The sequence below is a fragment of the Choloepus didactylus genome, chromosome 10, assembly GCF_015220235.1.
Source record: "Choloepus didactylus isolate mChoDid1 chromosome 10, mChoDid1.pri, whole genome shotgun sequence".
In the NCBI taxonomy this organism is placed as follows: Eukaryota; Metazoa; Chordata; class Mammalia; order Pilosa; family Megalonychidae; genus Choloepus; species Choloepus didactylus.
This window is the reverse complement of record NC_051316.1, coordinates 55098958-55125898: the sequence shown is the minus strand read 5'-3', so window position 1 is coordinate 55125898 and position 26941 is coordinate 55098958. Positions and strand designations below refer to the sequence as shown.

At 38.0% G+C, this 26941-nt stretch overlaps 1 protein-coding gene across 11 annotated transcripts in view; it reads right to left on the bottom strand.

Annotated features, from left to right (window-relative positions):
* Window positions 1-26941, bottom strand: part of KDM4C (lysine demethylase 4C) — a 517981-nt gene that overhangs the window by 406839 nt on the left and 84201 nt on the right. Inside the window, exons 1-2 of one of the 11 annotated variants that reach the window (XM_037798520.1) lie at window positions 16310-16337; window positions 16077-16157 (exon numbers count right to left, since the gene is read on the bottom strand). The exons of 6 other annotated variants lie outside the window; for them this stretch is intronic. Coding sequence is in view for 2 of the 5 variants with exons in the window: in XM_037798530.1 (XP_037654458.1) it covers window positions 18310-18393 (84 nt within the window). In the remaining 3 variants the exon portion in view is untranslated. Of the gene's footprint in view, window positions 1-11263; window positions 11383-16076; window positions 16158-16309; window positions 16338-16362; window positions 16384-18185; window positions 18394-26941 lie in introns of those variants that run through there. 4 more of the 11 variants (XM_037798519.1, XM_037798521.1, XM_037798522.1 and 1 more) reach the window with 4 other exon arrangements.

The following is a 26941-nucleotide window of genomic DNA, read 5'->3' as shown; positions in this document are numbered from 1 at the left end:
TTAGTCACAGAAAGTGTACTCCACGAAGCTGTAGACCTGAAAATTACAGATAAGGACTTCAATTGGTCTACAAATCCTAAAAGAACCCTACCAAGTTAAGCAAATGCCAAGAGGCGAAAAAAAAACAGAAAATTATAAAGCATGTGAAAAAACCACAGATATGGATAACCCAAGCCCAAGCACCCAAATGAAAAGATCAGAAGAAATACAGTACTTAGAGCAACTAATTAAAGAACTAAAGATGAACGATGAAACCATGGCACAGGATATAAAGGACATCAAGAAGAGCATGGAACAGGATATAAAGGACTTCAAGAAGACCCTAGAAGAGCATAAACAAGACATTGCAAGACTAAATAAAAAAACAGATGATCTTATGGAAATTAAAGAAACTGTTGACCAAATTAAAAAGATTCTGGATACTCATAGTACAAGACTAGAGGAAGATGAACAACGAATCAGTGACCTGGAAGATGACAGAATGGAAAATGAAAGCACAAAAGAAAGAATGGGGAAAAAAATTGAAAAAATTGAAATGGACCTCAGGGATTTCATAGATAATATAAAATGTCCAAATATAAGACTCATTGGTGTTCCAGAAGGAGAAAAGGGTAAAGGTCTAGGAAGAGTATTCAAAGAAATTGTTGGGGAAAACTTCCCAAATCTTTTAAACAATATAAATACACAAATCATAAATGCCCAACAAACTCCAAATAGAATAAATCCAAATAAACCCACTCCGAGACATATTCTGATCACACTGTCAAATACGGAAGAGAAGGAACAAGTTCTGAAAGCAGCAAGAGAAAAGCAATTCACCACATACAAAGGAAACAGTATAAGACTAAGTAGTGACTACTCAGCAGCCACCATGGAAGCGAGAAGGCAGTGGCAAGACATATTTAAAATTCTGAGGGAGAAAAATTTCCAACCAAAAATACTTTATCCAGCAAAGCTCTCCTTCAAATTTGAGGGAGAGCTTAAATTTTTCACAGACAAACAAATGCTGAGAGAGTTTGCTAACAAGAGGCCTGCCCTACTGGAGATACTAAAGGGAGCCCTAAAGACAGAGAAACAAAGAAAGGAGAGAGAGACTTGGAGAAAGGTTCAGTACTAAAGAGATTCGGTATGGGTACATTAAAGGATATCAATAGAGAGAGGGGAAAAATATATATGACAAACGTAAACCAAAGGATAAGATGGCTGATTCAAGAAATGCCTTCACGGTTACAACATTGAATGTAAATGGATTAAACTCCCCAATTAAAAGATATAGATTTGCAGAATGGATCAAAAACAATGAACCATCAATATGCTGTATACAAGAGACTCATCTTAGACATAGGGACACAAAGAAACTGAAAGTGAAAGGATGGAAAAAAATATTTCGTGCCACCTAAAGCCAAAAGAAAGCAGGTGTAGCAATATTAATCTCAGATAAAATAGACTTTAAATACACGGATATTTTGAGAGACAAAGAACGTCACTACATACTAATAAAAGGGGCAATTCAACAAGAACAAATAACAATCATAACTGTTTATGCACCCAATCAAAGTGCGAAAAAATACATGAGACAAACACTGGCAAAACTAAAGGAAGCAATTGATGTTTCCACAATAATTGTGGGAGACTTCAACACATCACTTTCTCCTATAGATAGATCAACCAGACAGAAGACCAATAAGGAAATTGAAAACCTAAACAATCTGATAAATGAATTGCATTTAACAGACATACAAAGAACATTACATCTCAAATCACCAGGATACACATACTTCTCTAGTGCTCATGGAACTTTATCCAGAATAGACCATATGCTGGGACATAAAACAAGCCTCAATAAATTAAAAAAAACAACAATTGAATATATTCAAAGCACATTCTCTGACCACAATGGAATACAATTAGAAGTCAATAACCATCAGAGACTTAGAAAATTCACAAATACCTGGAGGTTAAACAACACACTCCTAAACAATCAGTGGGTTAAAGAAGAAATAGCAAGAGAAATTGCTAAATATATAGAGATGAATGAAAATGAGAACACAACATACCAAAACCTATGGGATGCAGCAAAAGCAGTGCTGAGGGGGAAATTTATAGCACTAAACGCATATATTAAAAAGGAAGAAAGAGACAAAATCAAAGAACTAATGGATCAACTGAAAAAGCTAGAAAATGAATAGCAAACCAATCCTAAACCAAGTAGAAGAAAAGAAATAACAAGGATTAAAGCAGAAATAAATGACATAGAGAACAAAAAAACAATAGAGAGGATAAATATCACCAAAAGTTGGTTCTTTGAGAAGATCAACAAGATTGACTGACAAAATCAAAAAGAAAGAAGACCCATATAAACAAAATAATGAATGAGAAAGGTGACATTACTGCAGATCCCGAGGAAATTAAAAAAATTATAAGACTGTACTATGAACAACTGTATGGCAACAAACTGGATGATGTAGAGGAAATGGACAATTTCCTGGAAACATACGAACAACCTAGACTGACCAGAGAAGAAACAGAAGACCTCAACCAACCAATCACAATCAAAGAGATCCAATCAGTCATCAAAAGCTTCCAAGAAATAAATGCCCAGGGCCAGAAGGCTTCACAGGAGAATTCTACCAAACTTTCCAGAAAGAACTGACACCAATTTTACTTAAAATCTTTCAAAACACTGAAGAAAATGGAACACTACCTAACTCATTTTATGAGGCTAACATCAATCTAATACCAAAACCAGGCAAAGATGCCACAAAAAAGGAAAACTACCGACCAATCTCCCTAATGAATATAGATGCAAAAATCCTCAACAAAATACTTGCAAATCGAATCCAAAGACACATTAAAAAAATCATACACCATGACCAAGTGGGGTTCATTCCAGGCATGCAAGGATGGTTCAACATAAGAAAATCAATCAACGTATTACAACACATTAACAAATCAAAAGGGAAAAATTAAATCATCATCTCAATAGATGCTGAAAAAGCATTTGACAAAATCCAACATCCCTTTTTGATAAAAACACTTCAAAAGGCAGGAATTGAAGGAAACTTCCTCAATATGATAAAGAGCATATATGAAAAACCCACAGCCAGCATAGTACTCAATGGTGAGAGACTGAAAGCCTTCCCCCTAAGATCAGGAACAAGACAAGGATGCCCGCTATCACCACTGTTATTCAACATTGTGCTAGAAGTGCTAGCCAGGGCAATACAGCAAGACAAAGAAATAAAAGGCATCCAAATTAGAAAGGAAGAAGTAAAATTGTCATTGTTTGCAGATGATATGATCTTATATCTGGAAAACCCCGAGAAATCGACGATACAGCTACTACAGCTAATAAACAAAATCTAGCAAAGTAGCGGGATACAAAATTAATGCACACAAGTCAGTAATGTTTCTATATGCTAGAAATGAACAAACTGAAGAGACACTCAAGAAAAAGATACCATTTTCAATAGCAACTAAAAAAATCAAGTACCTAGGAATAAAATTAACCAAAGATGTAAAAGACCTATACAAAGAAAACTACATAACTCTACTAAAAGAAATAGAAGTGGACCTTAAAAGATGGAAAAATATTCCATGTTCATGGATAGGAAGGCTAAATGTCAATAAGATCTCAATTCTACCCAAACTCATCTACAGATTCAATGCAATCCCAATCAAAATTCCATCAACCTACTTTGCAGACCTGGAAAAGCTAGTTATCAAACTTATTTGGATGCAGGGGTATTGGCCTACCCCACCTCAATGGTTGCTAACATTACCACAGACATAGGGGACTTCGTGGTTTGATGGGTTGAGCCCTCTACCATAGGTTTTACCTTTTGGAAGACAGTTGCTGCAAAGGAGAGGCTAGGCCTCCCTATAATTGTGCCTAAGAGCCTCCTCCCGAATGCCTCTTTGTTGCTCAGATGTGGCCCTCTCTCTCTACCTAAGCCAACTTGAAAGGAGAAATCACTGCCCTCCCCCCTACGTGGGATCAGACACCCAGGGGAGTGAATCTCCCTGGCAACGTGGAATATGACTCCCGGGGAGGAATGTAGACCCGGCATCGTGGGATGGAGAACATCTTCTTGACCAAAAGGGGGATGTGAAAGGAAATGAAATAAGCTTCAGTGGCAGAGAGATTCCAAAAGGAGCAGAGAGGTCACTCTGGTGGGCACTCTTACACATAATTTAGACAACCCTTTTTAGGTTTTAAAGAATTGGGGTAGCTGGTGGTGGATACCTGAAAGTAGCAAACTACAACCCAGAACCCATGAATCTCGAAGACAATTGTATAAAAATGTAGCTTATGAGGGGTGACAATGGGATTGAGAAAGCCATAAGGACCACACTCCACTTTGTCTACTCTATGGATGGATGAGTAGAAAAATAGGGGAAGGAAACAAACAAACAAACAGACAAAGGTACCCAGTGTTCTTTTTTACTTCAATTGTTCTTTTTCACTTTAATTATTCTTGTTATTTTTGTGCGTGTGCTAACGAAAGTGTCAGGGATTGACTTAGGTGATGAATGCACAACTATGTAATGGTACTGTGAACAATCGAATGTACGATTTGTTTTGTATGACTGCGTGGTATGTGAATATATCTCAATAAAATGAAGATTAAAAAAAAATTTATTTGGAAAGGGAAGATGCCTTGAATTGCTAAAGACACTCTAAAAAAAAAAACGAAGTGGGAGGACTTACACTCCCTGACTTTGAAGCTTATTATAAAGCCACAGTTGCCAAAACAGCATGGTACTGGCACAAAGATAGACATATAGATCAATGGAATAGAATTGAGAATTTAGAGATAGACCCCCAGATCTATGGCCGACGGATCTTTGATAAGGCCCCCAAAGTCACTGAACTGGGTCATAATGGTCTTTTCAACAAATGGGGCTGGGAGAGTTGGATATCCATATCCAAAAGAATGAAAGAGGACCCCTACCTCACACCCTACACAAAAATTAACTCAAAATGGACCAAAGATCTCAATATAAAAGAAAGCACCATAAAATTCCTAGAAGATAATGTAGGAAAACATCTTCAAGACCTTGTATTAGGCGGCCACTTCCTAGACTTTACACCCAAAGCACAAGCAACAAAAGAAAAAATAGATAAATGGGAACTCCTCAAGCTTAGAAGTTTCTGCACCTCAAAGGAATTTCTCAAAAAGGTAAAGAGGCAGCCAACTCAATGGGAAAAGATTTTTGGAAACCATGTATCTGACAAAAGACTGATACCTTGCATATATAAAGAAATCCTACAACTCAAGGACAATAGTACAGCCGGCCCAATTATAAAATGGGCAAAAGATATGAAAAGACAGTTCTCTGAAGAGGAAATACAAATGGCCAAGAAACACATGAAAAAATGTTCAGCTTCACTAGGTATTAGAGAAATGCAAATTAAGACCACAATGAGATACCATCTCACACCGGTTAGAATGGCTGCCATTAAACAAACAGGAAACTACAAATGCTGGAGGGGATGTGGAGAAATTGGAACTCTTATTCATTGTTGATGGGACTGTATAATGGTTCAGCCACTTTAGAAGTCAGTCTGGAAGTTGCTTAGAAAACTAGATATAGAGATACCCTTCGATCCAGCAATTGCACTTCTCAGTATATAGCCGAAGATCAGAGAGCAGTGACACGAACAGATATCTGCACGCCAATGTTCATAGCAGCATTATTCACAATTGCCAAGAGATGGAAACAACCCAAATGTCCTTCAACAGATGAGTGGATAAATAAAATGTGGTATATACATACGATGAAATACTACATGGCAGTAAGAAAGAATGATGTTGTGAAACATATGACAACATGGATGAACCTTGAAGACATAATGCTGAGCGAAATAAGCCAGGCACAAAAAGAAAAGCATTATATGCTACCACTAATGTGAACTTTGAAAAATGTAAAACTAATGGTTTATAATGTAGAATGTAGGGGAACTAGCGATAGAGAACAATTAAGGAAGGGGAACAATAATCCAAGAAGAACAGATAAGCTATCATGGGTAAATTTAATGTTCTGGGAATGCCCAGGAATGACTATGGTCTGTTAATTTCTGATGGGTATAGTAGGACCAAGTTCACAGAAATGTTGCTATATTAGGTTACTTTCTTGGGGTAGAGTAAGAAAACGTTGGAAGTAAAGTAGTTATCTTAGGTTAGTTGTCTTTTTCTTACTCCCTTGTTATGGTTTCTTTGAAATGTTCTTTTATTGTATGTTTTTTTTAATTTCTTTTATTTTTCATAAGTTGATTTAGAAAAAAAAAAAAGTTTAAAAAAAAAACAAGGAAAAAAATATGCAGAGCCCCCTTGAGGAGCTGGTGGAGAATGCAGGGGTATTGGCCTGTCCTACCTCAATGGTTGCTAACATTCCCACAGACATAGGGGATAGGTGGTTTGATGGATTGAGCCCTCTACCATGGAATTTGCCCTTGGGAAGACTGTTGCTGCAAAGGAGAGTCTAGGCCTCCCTATAATTGTGCCTAAGAGCCTCCTCCCGAATGCCTTTGTTGCTCAGATGTGGCCCTCTCTCTCTACCTAAGCCAACTTGAAAGGAGAAATCACTGCCCTCCCCCCTACGTGGGATCAGACACCCAGGGGAGTGAATCTCCCTGGCAACGTGGAATATGACTCCCGGGGAGGAATGTAGACCCGGAATCATGGGATGGAGAACATCTTCTTGACCAAAAGGGGGATGTGAAAGGAAATGAAATAAACTTCAGTGGCAGAGAGATTCCAAAAGGAGCCGAGAGGTCACTCTGGTGGGCACTCTTACGCACAATATAGACAACCCTTTTTAGGTTCTAATGAATTGGGGTAGCTGGTGGTGGATACCTGAAAGTATCAAACTACAACCCAGAACCCATGAATCTTGAAGATAATTGTACAAAAATGCGGCTTATGAGGGGGGACAGTGGGATTGGGTGGGGCCATAGGGATCACACTCCCGTTTGTCTAGTTTTTGGATGGGTAAGTGGAAAGGTGGGGGAAGGAAACAAACAAACAAACAGACAAGGGCGCCCAGTGTTCTTTTTTTACTTTAGTTGCTCCTTTTCCCTTTAATTATTATTCTGGTTATTTTTGTGTGTGTGGTAATGAGGGTGTCAGGGATTGATTTTGGTAATGAATGTACAACTACGTAATGGTATTGTGAACAATCAAATGTACGATTTGTTTTGTATGACTGCATGGTAAGTGAATATATCTCAATAAAATGAATAATAATAATTTAAAAAAAAAAAGAATTATAGGTTAAAAAGGAGAAAAAAAACACACGACTTCCAGCCATCTCCCTGGCGAGCGGGGGCACTCCTGCCCAGGGCCGAACCCACAGCACAGAGCTGCGCCAAGAAACCCAGTGTTACAGGGAGTCTTTCCCGCAGCACCGCTCACACGCCACAATATCAGCTGTGGACAGTGGCCTTGAATACACCCACGGCTGATTGTCCCAGAGCTCGGAGGGCGGAGCTGTGCAGAAAGGGGAAGTTAACGTGTCCCATTCAACCATCTTTGAAGCAGGCTGGGAACGCCCCTGCACAGCCCGGCGTCCCAGGGCTTCCCTGGAGGCCAGTGCACACTTGTGACGTGGCACGGCCCTCCCCCGCTCAGCAGAGGTCCTGGAAGAGCAAAGCAGGGAAGGGGGAACCACTAGGAAATCCCAGAAACCTATGCCAATACCAAGGAATTTTGGGTCAGCAGCAGAGAACAGCCTTAAATCTCTGGGAACACCTGGGAGGTGTGATTATTAAAGTTGCCCTTCCTCCCTAACCGCTCAGACACATGCCCCTCATTCGGGGCGGATGCCACCGACAGCACACCCAAATTAAATGCACCGAGTGGACCCCACGGGGGTCAGATCCCCACATACCACAAAGACAGGGTTGGGGAGAGCTGACTTGAGGGGAACTGGTGACTCACAGACGCCATCTGCTGGTTGGTTGGAGAGAGTGTATGCCACCAAGCTGCAATTCTGACAAATTAAAGATCAAGTAAAGCAAATGCCAAGAGGCCAAAAATGACAGAAAATCTTAAAGCTTATGATAAAACCAGACAATATGGAGAACCCAAACCTAAACACCCAAATCAAAAGATCAGAAGACACACAGTACTTGGCAGAATTAATCAAAAAAACTAGACAGGCAACGAGAGCATGGCACAGGATATAAAAGACATAAAGAAGACCCTAGAAGAGCATAAAGAAGATATTGCAAGAGCAAATAAAAAAATAGAAGATCTTATGGAAATTAAAGAAACTGTAGGCCAAATCAAAAAGACCCTGGATACTCATAGTACAAGATTAGAGGAAGCTGAACAACAACTCAGCCTCCCTGAGGACCACAGAACAGAAAATGAAAGAACAAAAGAAAGAATGGGGAAAAAAATTTAAAAAATCGAAATGGATCTCAGGGATATGATGGATAAAATAAAACATCCAAATATAAGACTCATTGGTGTCCCAGAAGGGGAAGAGAAGGGTAAAGGTCTAGAAAGAGTATTCAAATAAATTGTTGGGGAAAACTTCCCAAACCTTCTACACGATATAAATACGCAAAGCATAAATGCCCAGCGAACTCCAAATAGAATAAATCCAAATAAACCCACCCCAAGACATATTCTGATCAGACTGTCAAACACAGAAGAGAAGGAGTAAGTTCTGAAAGCAGCAAGAGAAAAGCAATTCACCACATACAAAGGAAACAACATAAGACTAAGTAGTGACTACTCAGCGGCCACCATGGAAGCGAGAAGGCAGTGGCATGACATATTTAAAATTCTGAGAGAGAAAAATTTCCAACCAAGAATACTTTATCCAGCAAAACTCTCCTTCAAATTTAAGGGAGAGCTTAAATTTTTCACAGACAAACAAATGCTGAGAGATTTTGCTAATAAAAGACCTGCCCTACTTCAGATACTAAAGGGAGCCCTACCAACAGAGAAATAAAGAAAGGAGAGAGACATATAGAGAATTTTAACAGACATATATAGACTATTACATCCCAGGTCACTGGGACACACATTCTTCTCTAGTGATCACGAATCTTTCTCCAGAATGGACCGTATGCTGGGACATAAAAACAAGCCTCAATTAAAAAAAAAAAAAAAATGAATTTGTTCAAAGCACATTCTCTGACCACAATGGAATACAAATAGAAGTCAATAACCATCAGAGACTTAGAGAAATCACAAACACCTGGAAGATAAAAATGAGGGTGAGATGAAAACATTCCCGGATAATCAAAAGCTAAGGGACTTCATCACCAGTAATCACTCCTATAAGAAATGCTAAAGGGAGTTGAGCAGGCCGAAAGGAAGGTACGCTAAACAACTGACTGAAACTACGTGAAGAAATACAGATTTCCAGTAAAGATCACATGGTAAATATAAATACCAATACTACTGTGTTTTTGATTTATAACTCCACTATTTACTTCCTACAGGATCTAAAATACATAAACTGTAATGATAAATCAGTGGTTTTGGACTCAATGTAAAATAGGTAATTTTTGACAAGAACTACGTAAAGGTGGAGGAATGATGGAGTATAGCAACATAGTTCATGTGCCATATTGAAGTTAAGTTGGTATCAAAGAAAAACAAGATTGTTACAGATTTAAGATGTTAAATTTAAGCCCCATGGTAAACACAAAGAAAGTATCTGAGAATATGACCACAGAGATAAAAAGTAGAGTAGGGGTTCTGAGAAGTAGGGAAAGGAGCAATGGGGAGTTAAGAAATGAGAGTAGGTTTTGTTTGGGGTGAATGGAAACTTCTAGAAATGGATGGTGGGAAGGTGATAGCATTGCAACATTCTAAATGTGATTAATCCCACTAATGGAATGCAAGGGAGGGGGTGGAATGGGAAGATTCAGGCTGTATATATGGTTCCACAATTGAAAAAAAAAAAAAAAAAGTCTAAATAGATGACAATTAAATGCCAAGGATGATCCTGGATGGGATCTGAGGATGGAGGAGAGGAGGCTCAAAGGGACACAGATGGGACACAAGAAAAAAAAAAAAAAGGAAATACAGAATGTAAGCTTTATATCAATGTTGAATTTCTTGAACTTCTTAGCTGCGCTTAATGAGATTGCATAAAAGAATGTTCTTGTCCATGGGAAAGGTATATGTGAATTATATTGTTTGTTCAAAGATATGTGCAGCTTGCTCTCATATGTTCAGAGAACAGAGCAATAGGTGATGGATGATAGATAGGGAGGGAGGAAGGGAGGGAGAGAGGGAGGGAAAGAAAGAAATGGTGGTGTGACAGGATGTTAAAGATGGTGGATCGGGGTATCGGGGAGGGGGGTCGGGGTATGATGGAGTTCTATATATGGGGTTTGTACTGTTTTTGCAACTATTCCTGTAAGACTGAATAAAATTTACAGGATTTTATTCAAATAAAATTTCAAAATAAAATTTATTAAATTAAAAATAAAATTTATTAAATTAAAAAAAAATTAATACATTCACAAAATGGAATATAATACAGAAGTGAAAATGAACAAAAGCTCATACAATAACACATAAACCAGCATGGAAAAAAGCAAAGTCCCAGAAGACTACATAAACTGTGACACTGTTTTTAATAAGGTCAAAAAAAAGCCAAACTTCCCTCAGATCAATGGTCATTTGAGTTTTGACAAGGTTCCCAAATCCACTGAACTGGGACAGAATAGTCTCTTCAATAAATGGTGCTGGGAGAACTGATATCCTTATCCAAAGGAATAAAAGAGGACCCCTAATTCACACCCTATATAAAAAATTAACTCAAAGTGGAAGAAAATACAGGGAAACATCTTCAAGACTTAGTGACAGGAGGTAGCATCTTAGACCTTAAGCCCAAAGCACAAGCAACAAAAGAAAAAATAGATAAATGGGAATTTCTCAAGATTGAACACTTTGGTGCTTCAAAGGACTTTCTCAAAAGGGTGAAAGGCAACCAGTGAGAGAGAATATTTGATAACCATATATCTGATTAGGGTTTGATAGAAATCCTACAATTCAACAATAAAAGGACAAACAACCCAATTATAAAATGGGCAAACGATATGAAAAGACATTTCTCCAAAGAGGGAATACAAACAGATAAAAAGCACATGAAAAGATGTTGATCTTTGTTAACTTTAGGGAAATGCAAATCAAAACCACAAAATCTCACATCTGTAAGATCAGCCATTAGTAAACAAAGAGGAAACTACAAGTTTTTGGAGAGGATGCAGAGAAAATGGAACACTTACTCACTGTTGGTGGGAGTGTAAAATGGTACAGCCACTGTGGAAGACAGTTTGGCGGTTCCTCAGAAAATTAAATATTAAGTTGTCCTATGACGTGGCAATTCTGCTACATGATATATACCCAGAAGATCTGAAAGTGGGGACATGAACAGACATTTGCACACTGATGTTCATAGTGGCATTATTCACAATTGCTAAAAGATGGAAACAATCCAAATGCTTATCAACAGAAGGATAAACAAAATGTGGTAAATATATATGATGGAATATTATGCAGCAGTAAGAAGAAATGAGGTCCTGAAATATGACAACATGGATGAATCTTGAGGACATAACGCTGAGTGAAAGAAGTCAGACACAAGATATCGCAAAAAAGATACTGCGTGTTTTCACTAATATGAACTAACCAGAATTTGTAAACTCAAGAGTGTTAAAATGTAGAATATAGGGTATCTAGCAAAAGACAGAAGCTAGAGAAGGGGGAAGAGTAACCTAATGTGTTCAGAATGTATAACGAGGTTGAACTTAAAATGTTTAGAAATAGATATGGGGTGACGGTAGCTCATTATTGGGAACATAAGGAATTATACTCTACTATAGGTGAATTTGGTTGAAAGGGGTTATTTGGAGTCATGTATGTCACCGATTAACACTACAAATTTAAATAAGCTCTTGCGTGAACTAGTACAATTGTACGATGCTGGTACAAAGAGTTAATAAGAGTGGTAGGCGGGGAAAAAACTACCCACTGCAAGCTACGGACTTCATATTCTTTCATCAGCAGTAACTACACCAATAAATACCAGGGGTCAATAATAGAGGGAGATAAGAGGTCATGGGTGCTTGGGGTTTTCTTTTTATTTGCTATCTGATAATTTTCTTTTTAGAGCAATAAAAATGGTCTAAAACTGAGTGTGATGATTGTACAACTAAATGATGATACTATGAGACACTGTTTATATACTTTGGATGGAATACATGATATGTGACTATATCTCAATAAAATCTGCCAAAAATAAAAGCCAAACTGAATATAGTGTTTAAAAATACATACATCTGTGAAAATACGTTTTAATAGGCAAGAAACCAAATGCAAACCTCAAACTCCCTCAAGGTAATGGGAGGAGGGTAAGCAGGGGGAGGTCTATAGAACAGCCCACAAACAGAAATAACCACACTGTTAATGCTCTAATTGTTGGACTGTTTGGTGGACTTGAGAGATTCAATGTTTTATTGTGTTTTAAAACCTAAATATGATGCATACATTCCAAAAAAATAATAAAGGGGAAAATCATGAAAACAAGATGTCCTTCTGAGCCTCTCCCAATGACACAATTTCTGTCCTGACACCTCACAGGGCACGAGCTGACTGACAAGAAGATGGTGGTGTACTTCTTGAAAACAGGGGCATTTCCTTCCACAATAACCCTGAAACAAACATCTTTCATGGCTGTGACAGGCTCTGACAGATGGTAGAAAATATAAATTGCTGGGCTAGAGACTGGATTTACATTTACAATGATATTATAGAATGAAATTCTTCACAATTCTCTTGGTCAGAATCAGCTACTAAATACCTCATTATAGCTTCCAAGTTTTTCTTGCTTTGTTTAGGTTAATATTACCACCAGAAGCAGCTAACATTTATTCACGATGTACTATATAGCAGGACTTACACTAGGTATTTTATCTCTGTCATCTCATTTTATCCTGTGAGTTTATCCTACTATCATCTGTCATCACCCCATTTAATAGGTGGGAGGGAACTGCAAAGAGAAGTCAGATAACTTGCCCAAGATCTCAGAGCTCATAACAGTGAAGCTGAGATTCAAGGAGGATGGAAAACTTTCACTCACACTCTCTCTACTGTTCTGAAGGCATATGGCCAAACAATGAGCCAGAAAGTAACTGTGAACTGCATACCTTTACATAATTGGGGAAGCAAAAAATAGAAAGGAAAGACGGAATTTGGTGGTTATGTTTTCATTTTCTATTTGTTCAAGGACTACCTGGCAAAAAGATTCAGAAATACTGGCTTTGGCCAAGTGCATTGCTTAGGAAACTACTCATAGACATTTAATGAAAAACACCATAAAATAAAGGAAATGACAAAAACTGTTAACTTCATTTTACACATTCCACTTGGAAGCAATGGGCACCAGAGGGTCATCCAGGAGAAGGCTCCAAGGTACTAACTCAACAGGCACAAGCCCCTTGTGCCTTTGCTCTTCATCCCACTTCCTCCCTCCAGACAAAGACACAGTTAGAGCTCTGGCAGCACCATGAAAGCACGAGGGTGCAAGTCTCCTCAAAAGACGGCAGCAAACATTTGCAATGTCCAAGTTCAGCACTGAACTTCCAGTTTTTCACTTCTGGGTTCCATGTCCTTTCTCCTTCAGTAACTTCCACTGCTGTTTCCCTACACTTTACCACATAAATATATCTCCCGGGCACACTAAGCATCCATTGTACCCAGAATAGTCTTGGCATCTTCACCCCTCATTGTTGATCACCATGCCTGATGCCCAAAGGACCAGTCTTCTCACCATTAACAAGGAAGATTGTGCCAATACCCAAGAATTCTAACTTTCTTTACACTGCTATTTTGCATATTATCCATACCATCCATGGGGTAACTAGTCTGCATTGTATATGTTATATATTCTCGACCCTCCAGCAAACTACTTAGAACCCTGCAATGGAAAACACCCCCACAAATCAAACAGCATGGGTGTTCCAAACATACAATGGTACCTCGGTACTCAACTGCTTTAAAACTTGTCGAATTCAGTACTTGACGCATTTTGAGGTGAAAGTTTTGTCCCAGTACTGGTCATTTGTTTGGTACTCGATACGCAAGCATCAGTTACCTCATGACTCACTACCCCTTCCAAACAAACAGAAGTGAGTCACGTGGTAGCTCTTGCCCTGTGCACATCCCCTTGAGGACTTATCTTAGCTTCTGTGGTCATTTTATGTATTTTTGTGCTTTTTTTTTCTCTTTATGGGTCTTAAGAAAATGAGCAGTGATGGTGCTGAGCAGAAAAGAAAATTACCTCACACTGCCATTGAGCAAAAAAGGGAACAATAGGCAAATACAAGAGCAGTATTCACATTACTGATCCTGCTAGGGAATACAGTATGCCTAGAACAATGGTCTCCGCCATCATTAAGAATAAAGAAGTGATAAAACAGGCTGACGTTGAGGTATCTGTGGAGGAACATCATGAAGAGCTCAGCACTGAGGAGCTAGAGGAACTACAGAAGGGGCAGCAACAAGAGGTGGCTGAAGAGATTTTTTCAGGTGAGGAGGAGATAAGGGAAGATGTCTCCAGTTCCTTTATAAAAGAAATGTGTGTAAAACGGGCAGAAGTTCAAAACTTTGTGAAGAAGTACCATCCGTACAAAGCTCTGACAAACAGAAATGTTAATTTAATGAATGACCAAAGAATTTCACACTTTTGAGGAATTCTGTAAAGGACACACAAGCTGTCCTCATTGGATAAGTTTTCAGTGAAGACGACGAGTGTGTCAGAACCTGAGTGTGTCAGAACCTGTGGTGCGAGTTGAAAAGAGGCAGAAAAGAGAAAGAACACCTGAAGTGCAAGTGCCCGATGTTCTATTGGAGGGGGCTCTCCTTCCAAGCATCACTCCATGTAACGTCTCCTCCTCACCACTCTCCTCCCACCATCCCTTAGGCCAAGGACTCTTCTCAGTACAGGTAAGTGAAGTTTTTATTTATTTAAATCTAAGTATCTATTAATTTATTTGGTTATTTATCATGTAAAGTAATGATATACAACCATATCTTTTAACCTTTTGCCTTAAAAATGTCATTGTCTTTGGTTTGGGAATACATTAAATTTTTTTACATTATTTCTCACAGGAAAAATTTGTTTGGTACTCATCACACCTCCTGGAACCAATTAATGACAAGTACTAAGGTACCACTGTGTTTGCTGGTTTACCAATTTGGCATTTTATTAATCATTTAGGTAAATGTTAATTGTGATATTTAAGCATAGAGAGGTAAAGAAAAGAGTTAAAACAGAAATGACCAATTCTACTCAAATCTTATACAATCCAAATTTCTTTTAAATCATTTCCAAAATGAGGTCCAACAGTCTCTGCCTGAAAGTCAGTAGCCCCTCACCTCAACTGGCAGCATAATCTGTTTTGGGGCAGCTATATTCATTAAAAAGTTCTTCAAGACAAAACTGACACACACACACACACACACACACACACACAGTGGTCCCCACTAACCCTCTCAAATCCAATACTCTCAATACTCTCGAGGGCAACAGCCCTCTGCACTCTGAGGTCACATTGTGTTGGAGTTTTAACTGCTCTTCAATCAACAATTCCTACACCATCCTGGCAATTCACTCTGGCCATGCCCCTCTGAAAACACAGTTTCCAGAACTGATCAAACATTCTAGATGCAATGTAACCAGTGACTTAGTACCACCATCACCTCCCCTGTTTTGATGGAATAATTTGGGGTCACGTAGGCTAAGACCTCATTCACTAACAAGCAGTCATAACATGCTAACAAATAATGAGTTTTGATTTAACTAGAAGCCCTTATTTCACAGAACTAAAACCTGAAGGTTACTATCCTATAGGCCAATAGCTAGCTCTCTTTGCACCATAACATTTCCAGGATGATGACATTTTGCCTGGTATGAAAATTTTGCATGCAGTTGGTGTTATGTCTTCAAATTATTTCTATTTCAGAATAAATGGCATCCTAACATGATAACAATACAAAATGGAAAGAAATCCTGGTGACTAATAGTTTAAACTGTTTTACCTCATTGGAAAATCCACAGCCTTAGATATACTTGTTGTCCAAGAGCACCATCTGGCGGACAAACGTATTTAATCCTCCCCACTGAGGGAAGAAAAAAAATGTTATCTATAGGCTAAATGCAATTAAAACAAAAAATTTATTATGAAAAGATTCCCATGCCGCAGCCAACACATTTCTTTAAAAGGGGCTCTTGATTTGATGAAATACAAATATAAAAGAAATCTGGAACTCACAAAAATTTACTGTCAAAGAATTCAGTCTATCTTCTTGAAGAAAAGTTGCCTACCATAAAGCAAACATTTTAAAAGTAGAAAGAACTTTTCCTCAGAAAGCAGTTTATTCAGTCTTTTCACTTTACAGATGAAGACTCTGAGGCAAAGGTGGAGCTTTCCTCAAAGTCACAGCTAGGGATGGCATAGGTTGATTAAATAAGTAAATAAGTCAAATATTCCGTACTGTTTCATACAGCCTTCTATTTCAAGAGCCTGTAGAGGAAAGACAGGAAATCAGAAAGTCAGTATCTGTGACAAAGTGCCACTTTCTAGGGTTAGCAATGATATGGCCACTCCACTGGGGAAAGCACAGCCCCTCCCACTAACAGTTGTACTTTCAGAACCCCGTCACAAGGTCAAAAACAGTCACTCTCTCCCTGTCTCCACTCCCCACCTGCATCCCTCATCATGTTATATTTATCTGCTTTCCTTTACCCATGATAATCATACTACCAGCAAACAAGATGTCCTACAATATGGGAAAAGGATAAACAAACTAGTACATCCACACAGTGAAGTACTATTCAGTGATAAAAAGAAATGAGCTATCAAGATATGGAAAGACATAGAAGAACCTTAAATGCACATTGCTAAGTGAAAGATACAAACCTGGAAAAGCTACATACTGTACGATTCTGTCTATATGACATTCTGAAAAGGACAAAACTACAGCAACCGTAAAAAAAGTCAGTTGTTGTCAGGGATTTAGAGGAAGGATGATAGGTAGAACACAGGACATTTTTAGGGCAGTGAAACTATCCTCCGTGATACTCTAAGGGTGGATATATGACATTATGCATTTGTCAAAACCCACAGAAATGGACAACACAGTGAACCCTGATGCAAACTACAGGCTTTATTTAATAATAATGTTTCAATATGGGTTCATCAATTTTAACAAATGTACCACACTAATTCAAGATGTTAATAATAGGAGAAACTGCTGGGGGGTAGGGGGTGAGAGTATAAATGAGAACTCTGTATTTTTTGCACAATTTTTCTGTAAACCTAAAACTGTTCAAAAAATAAAGTTTATTTTTTAAAAACCATCCTAACAACACAAACAAGAGAAATAAAATAAATTTTATTTTAAAGAACACCTATCATCACAGGAAAACCTTGCAATGTTAAAGTGGGAGGGGAAAAGAAAAGGTCAAGCTCAAACTATATTCATTCACTATGACCACATCTGTTTTTTAAAAAAATCGAGGGAATCACTAAGTCTTAAATAGAAAAATAAGACTGGAAGGAAATATGTCAATCTTTTGACAGTGTTGTTTCTAAACGCAGGATTATGGATGATTTTAATTTTTTCTCTTATATAATATTTCCCAGTATTTTTTATATTTAACATTTATATTAGCAAAAAAGTAATTTTTATTCTTAAAACTTTGCATGTTTATACTCATAGATGATGAAGAAAACTGAAAAGGGAAAATGGAAAGAGAAGGTTGACACCCACCCATCCAATACACAGAAAGCAAAGAAAAAGGTAATTTCCCCAGATTTTGAGAGGGAAATATACAGCATAAGATAGGTGAATTTTTTCCTGAATGTCTGCTAAAATTTTTTCAAAATGTTTTCAATTTGCTATGTCCAAAGGTAGCAACAGCAAAAGCAAAACGCTAGCTAATGTATAGTAAAGGAAAACTTCTTGGAAATACAATTTCTTTTAAAAATACTTTACATTTTTTGAGATGTAGGACGTTGAGTTGAAACCCAGGTCCATTTTCTGCTTGTAAAATTCTGCCTGCTTTATACAATAAAATACATGAACAAATTCCTCCCAAGGAACCTAGCGCTTCTAGTTTGAGAACTACTGTCTCCTAATGTAAGTATATCTTGGAGGTACATATCAAAGACACAGTTATTTGAAGGGCAGTAAATACTGGGTAACACAGCTCCTCTTTCTGGTAATGATCCCAACCTCCTCCTACTTACCACACCCCAAGATCTCTGCATCATCTATGAACAATGAGATCAGAGAAGCCTTCTTGTGCTAAATATCTTAAGGTTTTCAAAGTGTTGTTCAAGGCACCCAGATCCTGTCAGAGGGAAAGTGACAACAAAACTATTTTCATAGCTATAAAGACATGTTTAACTCTCATGCTCTCATGAGCATAGAGTTTTTTCCCAGAGGTTACATGAAATGTGGTATCACAATAGATTGAATGCAGAAGCAGATATGAGAATCCTACAGTATTCCATTAAACAAGACATTAGATTATTTTAAAGTGTAAAATAATGCCACCCTTTTTACTAAACTGTTTGTTTTGAAAAGTATAGTCATTTTTAATAAAAATATGTTAATATGGAATGAGTTGTGTTTAATGAATTACAATAAATATTTTAAGCATTCTCAGTTTTCATTTCTAATACAATTAACAAGGACAGATACAATCTACATTAACAAGTCTTTTCAGTTCAATGATTATTAAAAGTGTAAAGGGTTTTAACAAATGTGTAATGTCATGTATCCATCATTACAGTAGCATACAGAATAGTTTCCTGCCTTAAAAATACCCTGTGCTCCACCTATCCTTCCCCCTACCCTAAAGTAACTGCTCTGAAGATAAATTTTATGATTTAAAAAAAATGCAAAAAAGGGTTGTCAGACCAAACTATTTGAGAACCACTGTCTCAGGGAACTAATATTCAGAAAAATACACACTGGGTAACAACACTTTAACCCCTCCCTCTTCTTCAACTTTCAAAGACTCTTGTACCCTATTAACAAATAAAACTTCTTAAACCATGATTCTGATGTCATCACACCCATATTCAATTTCAAATGGTTCTTCACAATGTACAGAATAACAGCCAAGACAACTGGAAACCTCCAAAAACAGGCCCCATGCATTTATCAATTCTACAATTACTTAGGTACATTCTCTGCAGCAGAACCACATTAGAGGCCATGGCTTGAGAGTCTGCAAGAAACATGCTATCACTGTACTTCTCAGGAAGAAACAGTCGCATAAATAAATGCAGGTATCGTGCATTATCTAGACCTATTTTCCATAACAATGTACTAATTTTTTATACAAAATTCACTATCTGGATTAAAAACTCACTATAATGAATCCGTGAACACCCACCAACAGCTGTATACAAATCCAGGTGAGAAAATGTAGACTGAAAAGCAATTGTATGTCAGCCGTTCTCCCAAAAGGATTAGGCCTCGTTATTTATATTAAATGTATTGGGCATCATTACTATCATCTTCCTGTCAATATTAGTCAGAATGTCTTCTAAGAAAATGGAAGAGATTCAAAAGATAGTAAGCAAGCCTAAGAAAAGCCAACACCTTACAGTGAGTTGGAAATGACGAAGCTTACTGAGGGAGGGAAGTACCTAAGACATGTGACATGTCCCCTTCAACTATACATAGCAGTACTGTTTCTGGAAATTTCATCATGTTACTCAACTTCTGTTACTAGAGAAATTCCTTGTTCACTGAACTGACAAGACACTTTCCATGCTGGAGTCCACTGAGGACCAGACTGGTACTGCAGAGGGCCACAGATGCCTTCTGAGATCTGGGGTCTACAGCAATGGGGAGAGACATGGTTCAGTGAAGGAGCTGAGTTTTAAGGCAAGTACAAAATGGTTTGGGAGATTTAAGAACAGTGTGAGATGGTACAAGCTGAAGATTAAGGGTGAAGCAACCTCCCCTCACAGCAAGGCCAGCTGTCTTCCTCTCGACAAGTACAGAAAACTGTCATCAAAGATGGTTACACACAAAGCAAATTTTCAGTCTTATGAAATGCCATCTCATAGGTTTATTTCAGAAGAAAATGAACTACCTGAACGTAATGCATACAAAGAAAGCCAAACAGCTTTTAAGTGGGAACTGTGAAGATGAGGGTAACCTAAATTCGTTGGTGCATCACTCAGAAAACACCAGGCTCAAAGGGGTCACTGAAGAGTGCACTACCTGTTAACATGCGGGGCATTTAAATCCAAAAACCTGGGTAATGGAGGAACTGGTGAGGATTAGAGGAGGAGCTACCATCACTGTGCTGGTTTCTACTCCATAAAAGATTATGTCCGTTTAATCTACTCCTGTGGGGGCAGACCTATTGTGGGTGGGACCTTTTGATTAGATTGTTTCCATGCAGATGTGACCCCACCCATTCAATGTGGGTCTTAATAGTTTACTGGCATCCTGTATGAGAGGATAAAAGGCAGAGATACTTAGAGAGAAAATGCCCAGAGACATTTTGAAGAGAGCTCAGAGCTGACACAGACCTAGACACTTGGAGATGCAGACAGACATTTGGAGACAGCCGTTGAAAGCAGAACCAGGAGATGCTAAGCTGGGAGATGAAGCCCAGAGTTTGCCCCGAAGATGCTAAGTGAAAACCCACGGATGCTTAAAGAGAAAGCAACTAGAATCAGAAGCTGAAAACAATGCAACTTGGGAGCAAAGGACCAGCAGATGCCAATCACATGCCTTCCCAACTGATAGTGTTCTGGACACCATTGACCTTTTTCTCAGAGAAGGTATCTACCTCTTGATGCCTTAATTTGACATTTTCAAGGCCCTGAACTGTAAATTTGTGAACTAATAAATCCCCATCATAAAAGCCAATCCATTTCTGGTATTTTGCATAATGTCAGCTTCAGCAAACTGGAACAATCACCATTCAGGAAATAAAAAATCCTGCAAATCAGGTTGTTTTGAAAACAGACAATACATTTGAAAATGCTTCTAGTGTTATCAGTTATGAAGATAATAGCCAGCTTAAGCAAAGCATGTGGAACTTCATTTTAAACCTCTGTTTAATGAACCATTATGATCATTAAGAGGATAACCATTATACTGTGCAATAGGTATTGCTAGAAATGCAGCCCTAAATAGCACCAAACAAGCATAACTGACTTAGTTTGTCTTTGTATTAATATACATACATAATAGCAGTCAGTGCTTATTCTTAGCTTTCACACACAGAGTAAAAATACGCAACTATGCCTTCAAGGCATAGCTCTGCCATGGGGAAGTACATATGTTATTCCAGAAATGTTCCACCTTTGGTCTTTTCTCCAGGTATCTGCTGACTTTCAAAGTACCTTGTCCATGTCTTATCATCACATATAGTTGACAGATTTTTTTCCCTATCCCTCTTTCCTCTTTATCTGTCTTCTTTGTATTGATTTAGTTATGTTTCTTCAGTTTCCTGAAGAAATTTCCATGATTCTTCTAACATGGGATGCTCTTTTTAAATTAGATAGTTCACACTTTCTATCAGCTGCCACAGAAACATAAGGGAAAAAATGCCTTCAGATCTTAAGAGTCTTATGTTACTGTTGCCAAGAAATCATCTAGGCCACCCAAGACCTACTCTTAACTTCTACTCAACTTCACAACCTTCTTTAACTGCAAAAGGCAGTTAAACATCACCAACACTCAAATTTCTTCTATCAGTGTTTCAATGTAGTCAATGTATATGACTCTCATTCTCCTGAGAACATTCAGATTTATATCCCACACATCTCAAAAAGGATTTGAGCATCCTTACCCAAGAGCAAAATAACTATGCTTCTATATCAGGAGCTGGCAAACTTCTTCTACAAAAGGCCACATTGTAAATAATTAGGTTTTGTGGGCCATGCAAACTCTGTTCCAATCACTCAACTCTGCTACTGCAGGACAAAAGCAGCCATAGACAACATGTAAAGAAATGAGCATGGCTGGGTCCCAAAAAAGCTTTTTTTTACAAAAGCAGGCAGCCGGCAAGATTTGACTGCGCAGTCCTACTCTACGTCATAAACCAAAGGCTGAGTTTTGACATGGCCTGCCTTTGACAATCTTGGTATTTCAATTCAAAAATAATAATAATACAGACAGTATCATACTCAATGATAAGAAACTGGATATATTCCCCCTAAGATCAGGACAATGGCAAGGATGTCCCATCTTACCACTCTTAATCAACATACTAGATGTCCTAGCTAATGCAATAAGACCAAAAAAAGAAATAACTGGTACACAATTGGTAAGGAAGAAATAAAACTATCTTTGCTTGCAGATAACATGACTGTTTATGTAGAAAACCCCCCAGAAAATCAACAGCAAAAACAAAAAACAAAAACTTCCTGGAACTAAAAGCAATTACAGCAAAGGTATGGATGCAAGGTTAACGTACAAAAGTCAATTACTTTCCCACATAATGGCAATGAACAATTGGAATCTGAAATTAAAAACACAATGCCTCTTAGTCATCTGCAGTTCCTCTTTGGAAATTCATGTCCTTTGCGCATTTTTTTAATTGGGTTGTCTTCTTATTGTTTAACAGTAACAAATGTAATAAATAAATAATAAATAACAATAACAAATGTACCACACAACGCTATGGATCAATAATCTGGGGGGGTGGGGGATGGAGATAAGGAATATGGGAGGATTAGGGTTTCTTTCTTTTTTATTTAGCCCTTCATTTTTTTTCTGCCATAATGAAAATGGAGTAACCTAAATTTGATCATGGGGCTGTATGCACAACCACACAGTGATGATACTATATCTCAACAAAACAGCATTTTTAAAAAACACAATGCCATTTATATTAGCATCAAAAAGGAGGAGTACTTAGAATATCAAAGGGGATCTAAATAAATGGAGAGATTCCATGATTATGGATAGTAAGACAATATTGTTAAGATGTCAGTTCTTCCCAACTTTATAAATTTAAAATAGTCCCAATCAAAATCCGAGCAAGTTATTTTGTGGATATCAACAAATTGATAGTAAAGAAAGGCAAAAGACCCAGAATAGCCAACACAATACTTAAGAAGAACAAAGTAAGAGGACTGACACTACCCAAATTTAAGACTTACTATAAGCTACAGTAATCAAGACCATGTGGTATCAGTGAATGAACAGAACTATATAAATCAATGGAACAGAATAAAGAGCCCAGAAATGGACCCACACAAATACAGTCTACTTTTCTTTGACAAGGGAGCAAGGACAATTCAACAGAGAAAAGAATCTTTACAACAAATGGTGCTATAAAAAATGCAAAACATGAATCTAGACAGTGACCTTATCCTTTTCAAAAAATTAACTCAAAATGGATCAGAGACCTAAATGTAAAATGCAAAACTATATTACTTCTAGACATAACATAGGAGAAAATCTGGGTGACCTTCTGTTTGGCAATGGGGGTATATAAGACAAAACCAAATGCATAACTGATAGGAGAAACAATGGTAAGTTGGACATTATTAAAATTAAATGCAGCTACAGCGCGAAAGATACTGTCAAGAGAATGAAAAAAGAAGCCAAAGATTGGGGAAAATATTTGCAAATCACACACCTGAAAAAGGATTTCTATCCAAAATATAAAAAGAACTCAACACTTAACAATAAGAAAACAAATAACCCAATGAAAACATGGGCAAAATGGAAAATATCTGAACAGTCATCTCATTAAAGAAGATACAGAGGGAACAAATAAGCATATGAAAAGATGCTCAATATCATATTCATTAAGGAACTAAAAATTAACAAGATACTGCTACATACCTATTAGAATGGCTAAATCCAAAAAAAAAAAAAAAAACCAATAACACTAAGCACTAGGGAGGATATGCAGCAACAGGAACTCGTTGCCGACAGGAAAGCAAAACAGTACAACCACTTTGGAAGATGGTTTGGGAACTTCTTATAAAGCTAAAAAACGCCTTAATCATATGAACCAGGAATCACAGTCCTAGCTATTTATTCTTAATGAGCTGAAAACTCATATTTACACAAACTGCACATGAAGTCTATAGCAACTTGACTCACGATCACCAAAAACTGGAAACAACAAAAGTGTCCTTCAAATAAGCAAACTTATGTCTATTCTACAGAACATTATTTGCAATAGAAAGAAATGAGCTATCAAGCTATGAAAACACATATTGGAACCTTAAATGTATATTGCTAAGTGAAAGAAGCCAGTCTGAAAAGGCTACATACAGTAGAATTCCAACTATATGGCATAACAGAAAAGGCAATATTATAGAGACAGTTAAAAAGATCAGTGGATGTCAATGGTTTGGGGGAGGGATGAATGGGTGAACACAATGTTTTTAGGGCATTAAGACTATTCTGTATGAAACTGTAATGGTGGATACATGACATTATGCATTTGTCAAAACCTACAGAACTGTACAACACAAGAGTGAATCCTAATACAAATTACAGACTTAACAAATGTATTGCACTAATGCAAGTTTATAACAGGGAACCATGAGCAGAGGAGGGAGTGAGTATATGGGAACTCTGTACTATCTGCTCAATTTTCTGTAAACCTAAACTGCTCTAAAATATGAAGTCTATTAAATTAAAAAAAGTTTTTTAATAATAACTTGCTCAAATCATGCTACCATTAGTGTTGCCATAGGCCACTGCACATAGTATTGACTGAGATTTTTTAATAGTATATCCTAAGAAAATCAAGCTTTGAACAAAGAAGCAGAATTTACAGAAGGGCCAAGATTCAGCTCCAAGGATGTGACCACACAAGTTGAGGACTGCCAGGTGCCAGTTCCCTCCAAGTCCTTTCTTTCAAGGCCAAATGGTCTGAACTAGTCCCTCACTGTTTTAGTTTGCTAGTGCTGCAGAATGCAAAACACCAGAGACGGATTGGCTTTTATAAAAAGGGGGTTTATTTGGCTACACAGTTACAGTCTTAAGGCCATAAAGTGTCCAAGGTAACACATCAGTAATCGGGTACCTTCACTGGAGGATGGCCAATGGGGTCCGGAAAACCTCTGTTAGCTGGAAAGGCACGTGGCTGGCATCTGCTCCAAAGTTCTGGTTTCAAAATGGCTCTCTCCCAGGACATTCCTCTCTAGCAAGCTTGCTCCTCTTCAAAATGTCACTAACAGCTGCACTCAGTTTCCTCTCGAGCCAGCTCATTTATATGGCTCCACTGATCAAGGCCCACCTAGAATGGGTGGGGCCATGCCTCCATGGAAATATCCCATCAGTTATCGTCCACAGTTGGGTGGGGCGCATCTCCATGCAAACAACCTAATCCAAACGTTCCAACTTAATCCCCACTATTATGTCTGCCCCACAAGATTGCATCAAAGAATACGGCTTTTTCTGGGGGACATAATACATTCAAACCGGCACACTCACCAACACCCCTAATTCCTGTGTTGTATCAAATCCTGGATCAATACGACAATGGCCCCTTCTCTGTCCCTTAAAGATTTGCCTGGTGCTGCAAGACACATGTCAGACCCTGGGACAGAATGAGAAGGCCACTTGTGGCAGACAGGTCCAGGGTGCAGGCCAACAGGCAGATCCCTCTCCCCCATATCCCACAGCCGCTGTTCCAAGCCTACCTCACCCTCCTCATGCCCCGCTCAAGAAACGGCTTCCAGTTTCAGCATCAAACCTGAGACCATTTGAACTGGTCCTACCTAAACTGCCCCAACCTCCTCTTCCCCTCCTTTGCCTGGCTTGAACTTACTCATCAAGGCCAAGTTCAGCTGCCCTCTCTCCTCCAGAAAGCAGTCCTTACATGCCCAACCTGCTCCAAGTACCTCTCCTCCACACTCCATGGAACCCCTGTGCTGATCATTATGGCCAAGCTAAGCTCATTACACTACCTGCCTCTCCACCCCTCTAGACTGTGAACTACTTGAGAGAAAAGATTCTTATTTATCTTTGTACCCTGCACACACTATTTCTCTTATACCCTCAACCCCCTCCAGAAATCCCATACCCACCCAAAAAAGGCCACGGTTTCAACCATTATTTTGGGATTAAAGGAAATAGCCATAAACCAAAATTAGGGAAAAAGTGAACTGCGATTTGATGATTCTAATTATTTTCAAAATAATGCCATGAACCATAAGAATATATATTCTGTTCTCAATATAATTTAAATGAGCTTAAGTGTTAAACAATATAAAGATCCAATAGTAAACAGCAAAACAATCTATCGGCTTTTTCAATGGACAATAATTGTAATGATTTCAAATATTTCTAACAATAACAGGTTATTGCACTCACTCCTCATCACTTTCTTTAATGCACTCTTTCTCTTGCTATTCACATCAAGGGGGGGAAATACAAAATATTTTTTATTTGTTTGAATTTAGGTATCTTGATTATGACTGGTTTTGTTTACCAGAAGCAGTGTTACATTTCTCTCATGTCTGTCTTTATGCCACTAAAGCGATAAAAATGTCAGCCCAACTCAAAAGCTGCTAAATGCTCCCACAGAAACTGCAGAAATTCCATAAAATACCATGCCTCATAGGTCCTACCATAATGACAGATTCCCAGCTCCAAAACCTGTAAACTGCATGTTTACAAACAGTGCATTTTATTCATTAGATTTTAATAACTGAAGTTACTCAGATCTGAAGTCTGAAGTCAATGTCCCCATAAAGCAATGTCAGTACAAATTTGGTTTTCAAAAGCATGCAGTAAATTGATAAGCATTAAAAACCGAAGTTCATCAGCATCATGTTAGCAGTCAACAATTATGTTACTTACTATCAAATATGGAAAGCTAGTTTAGGTGCATTTTTATGTCAAATGGTCTGAAAATGGTCCCTAATATGCAGCTTCTAAATCTTAAT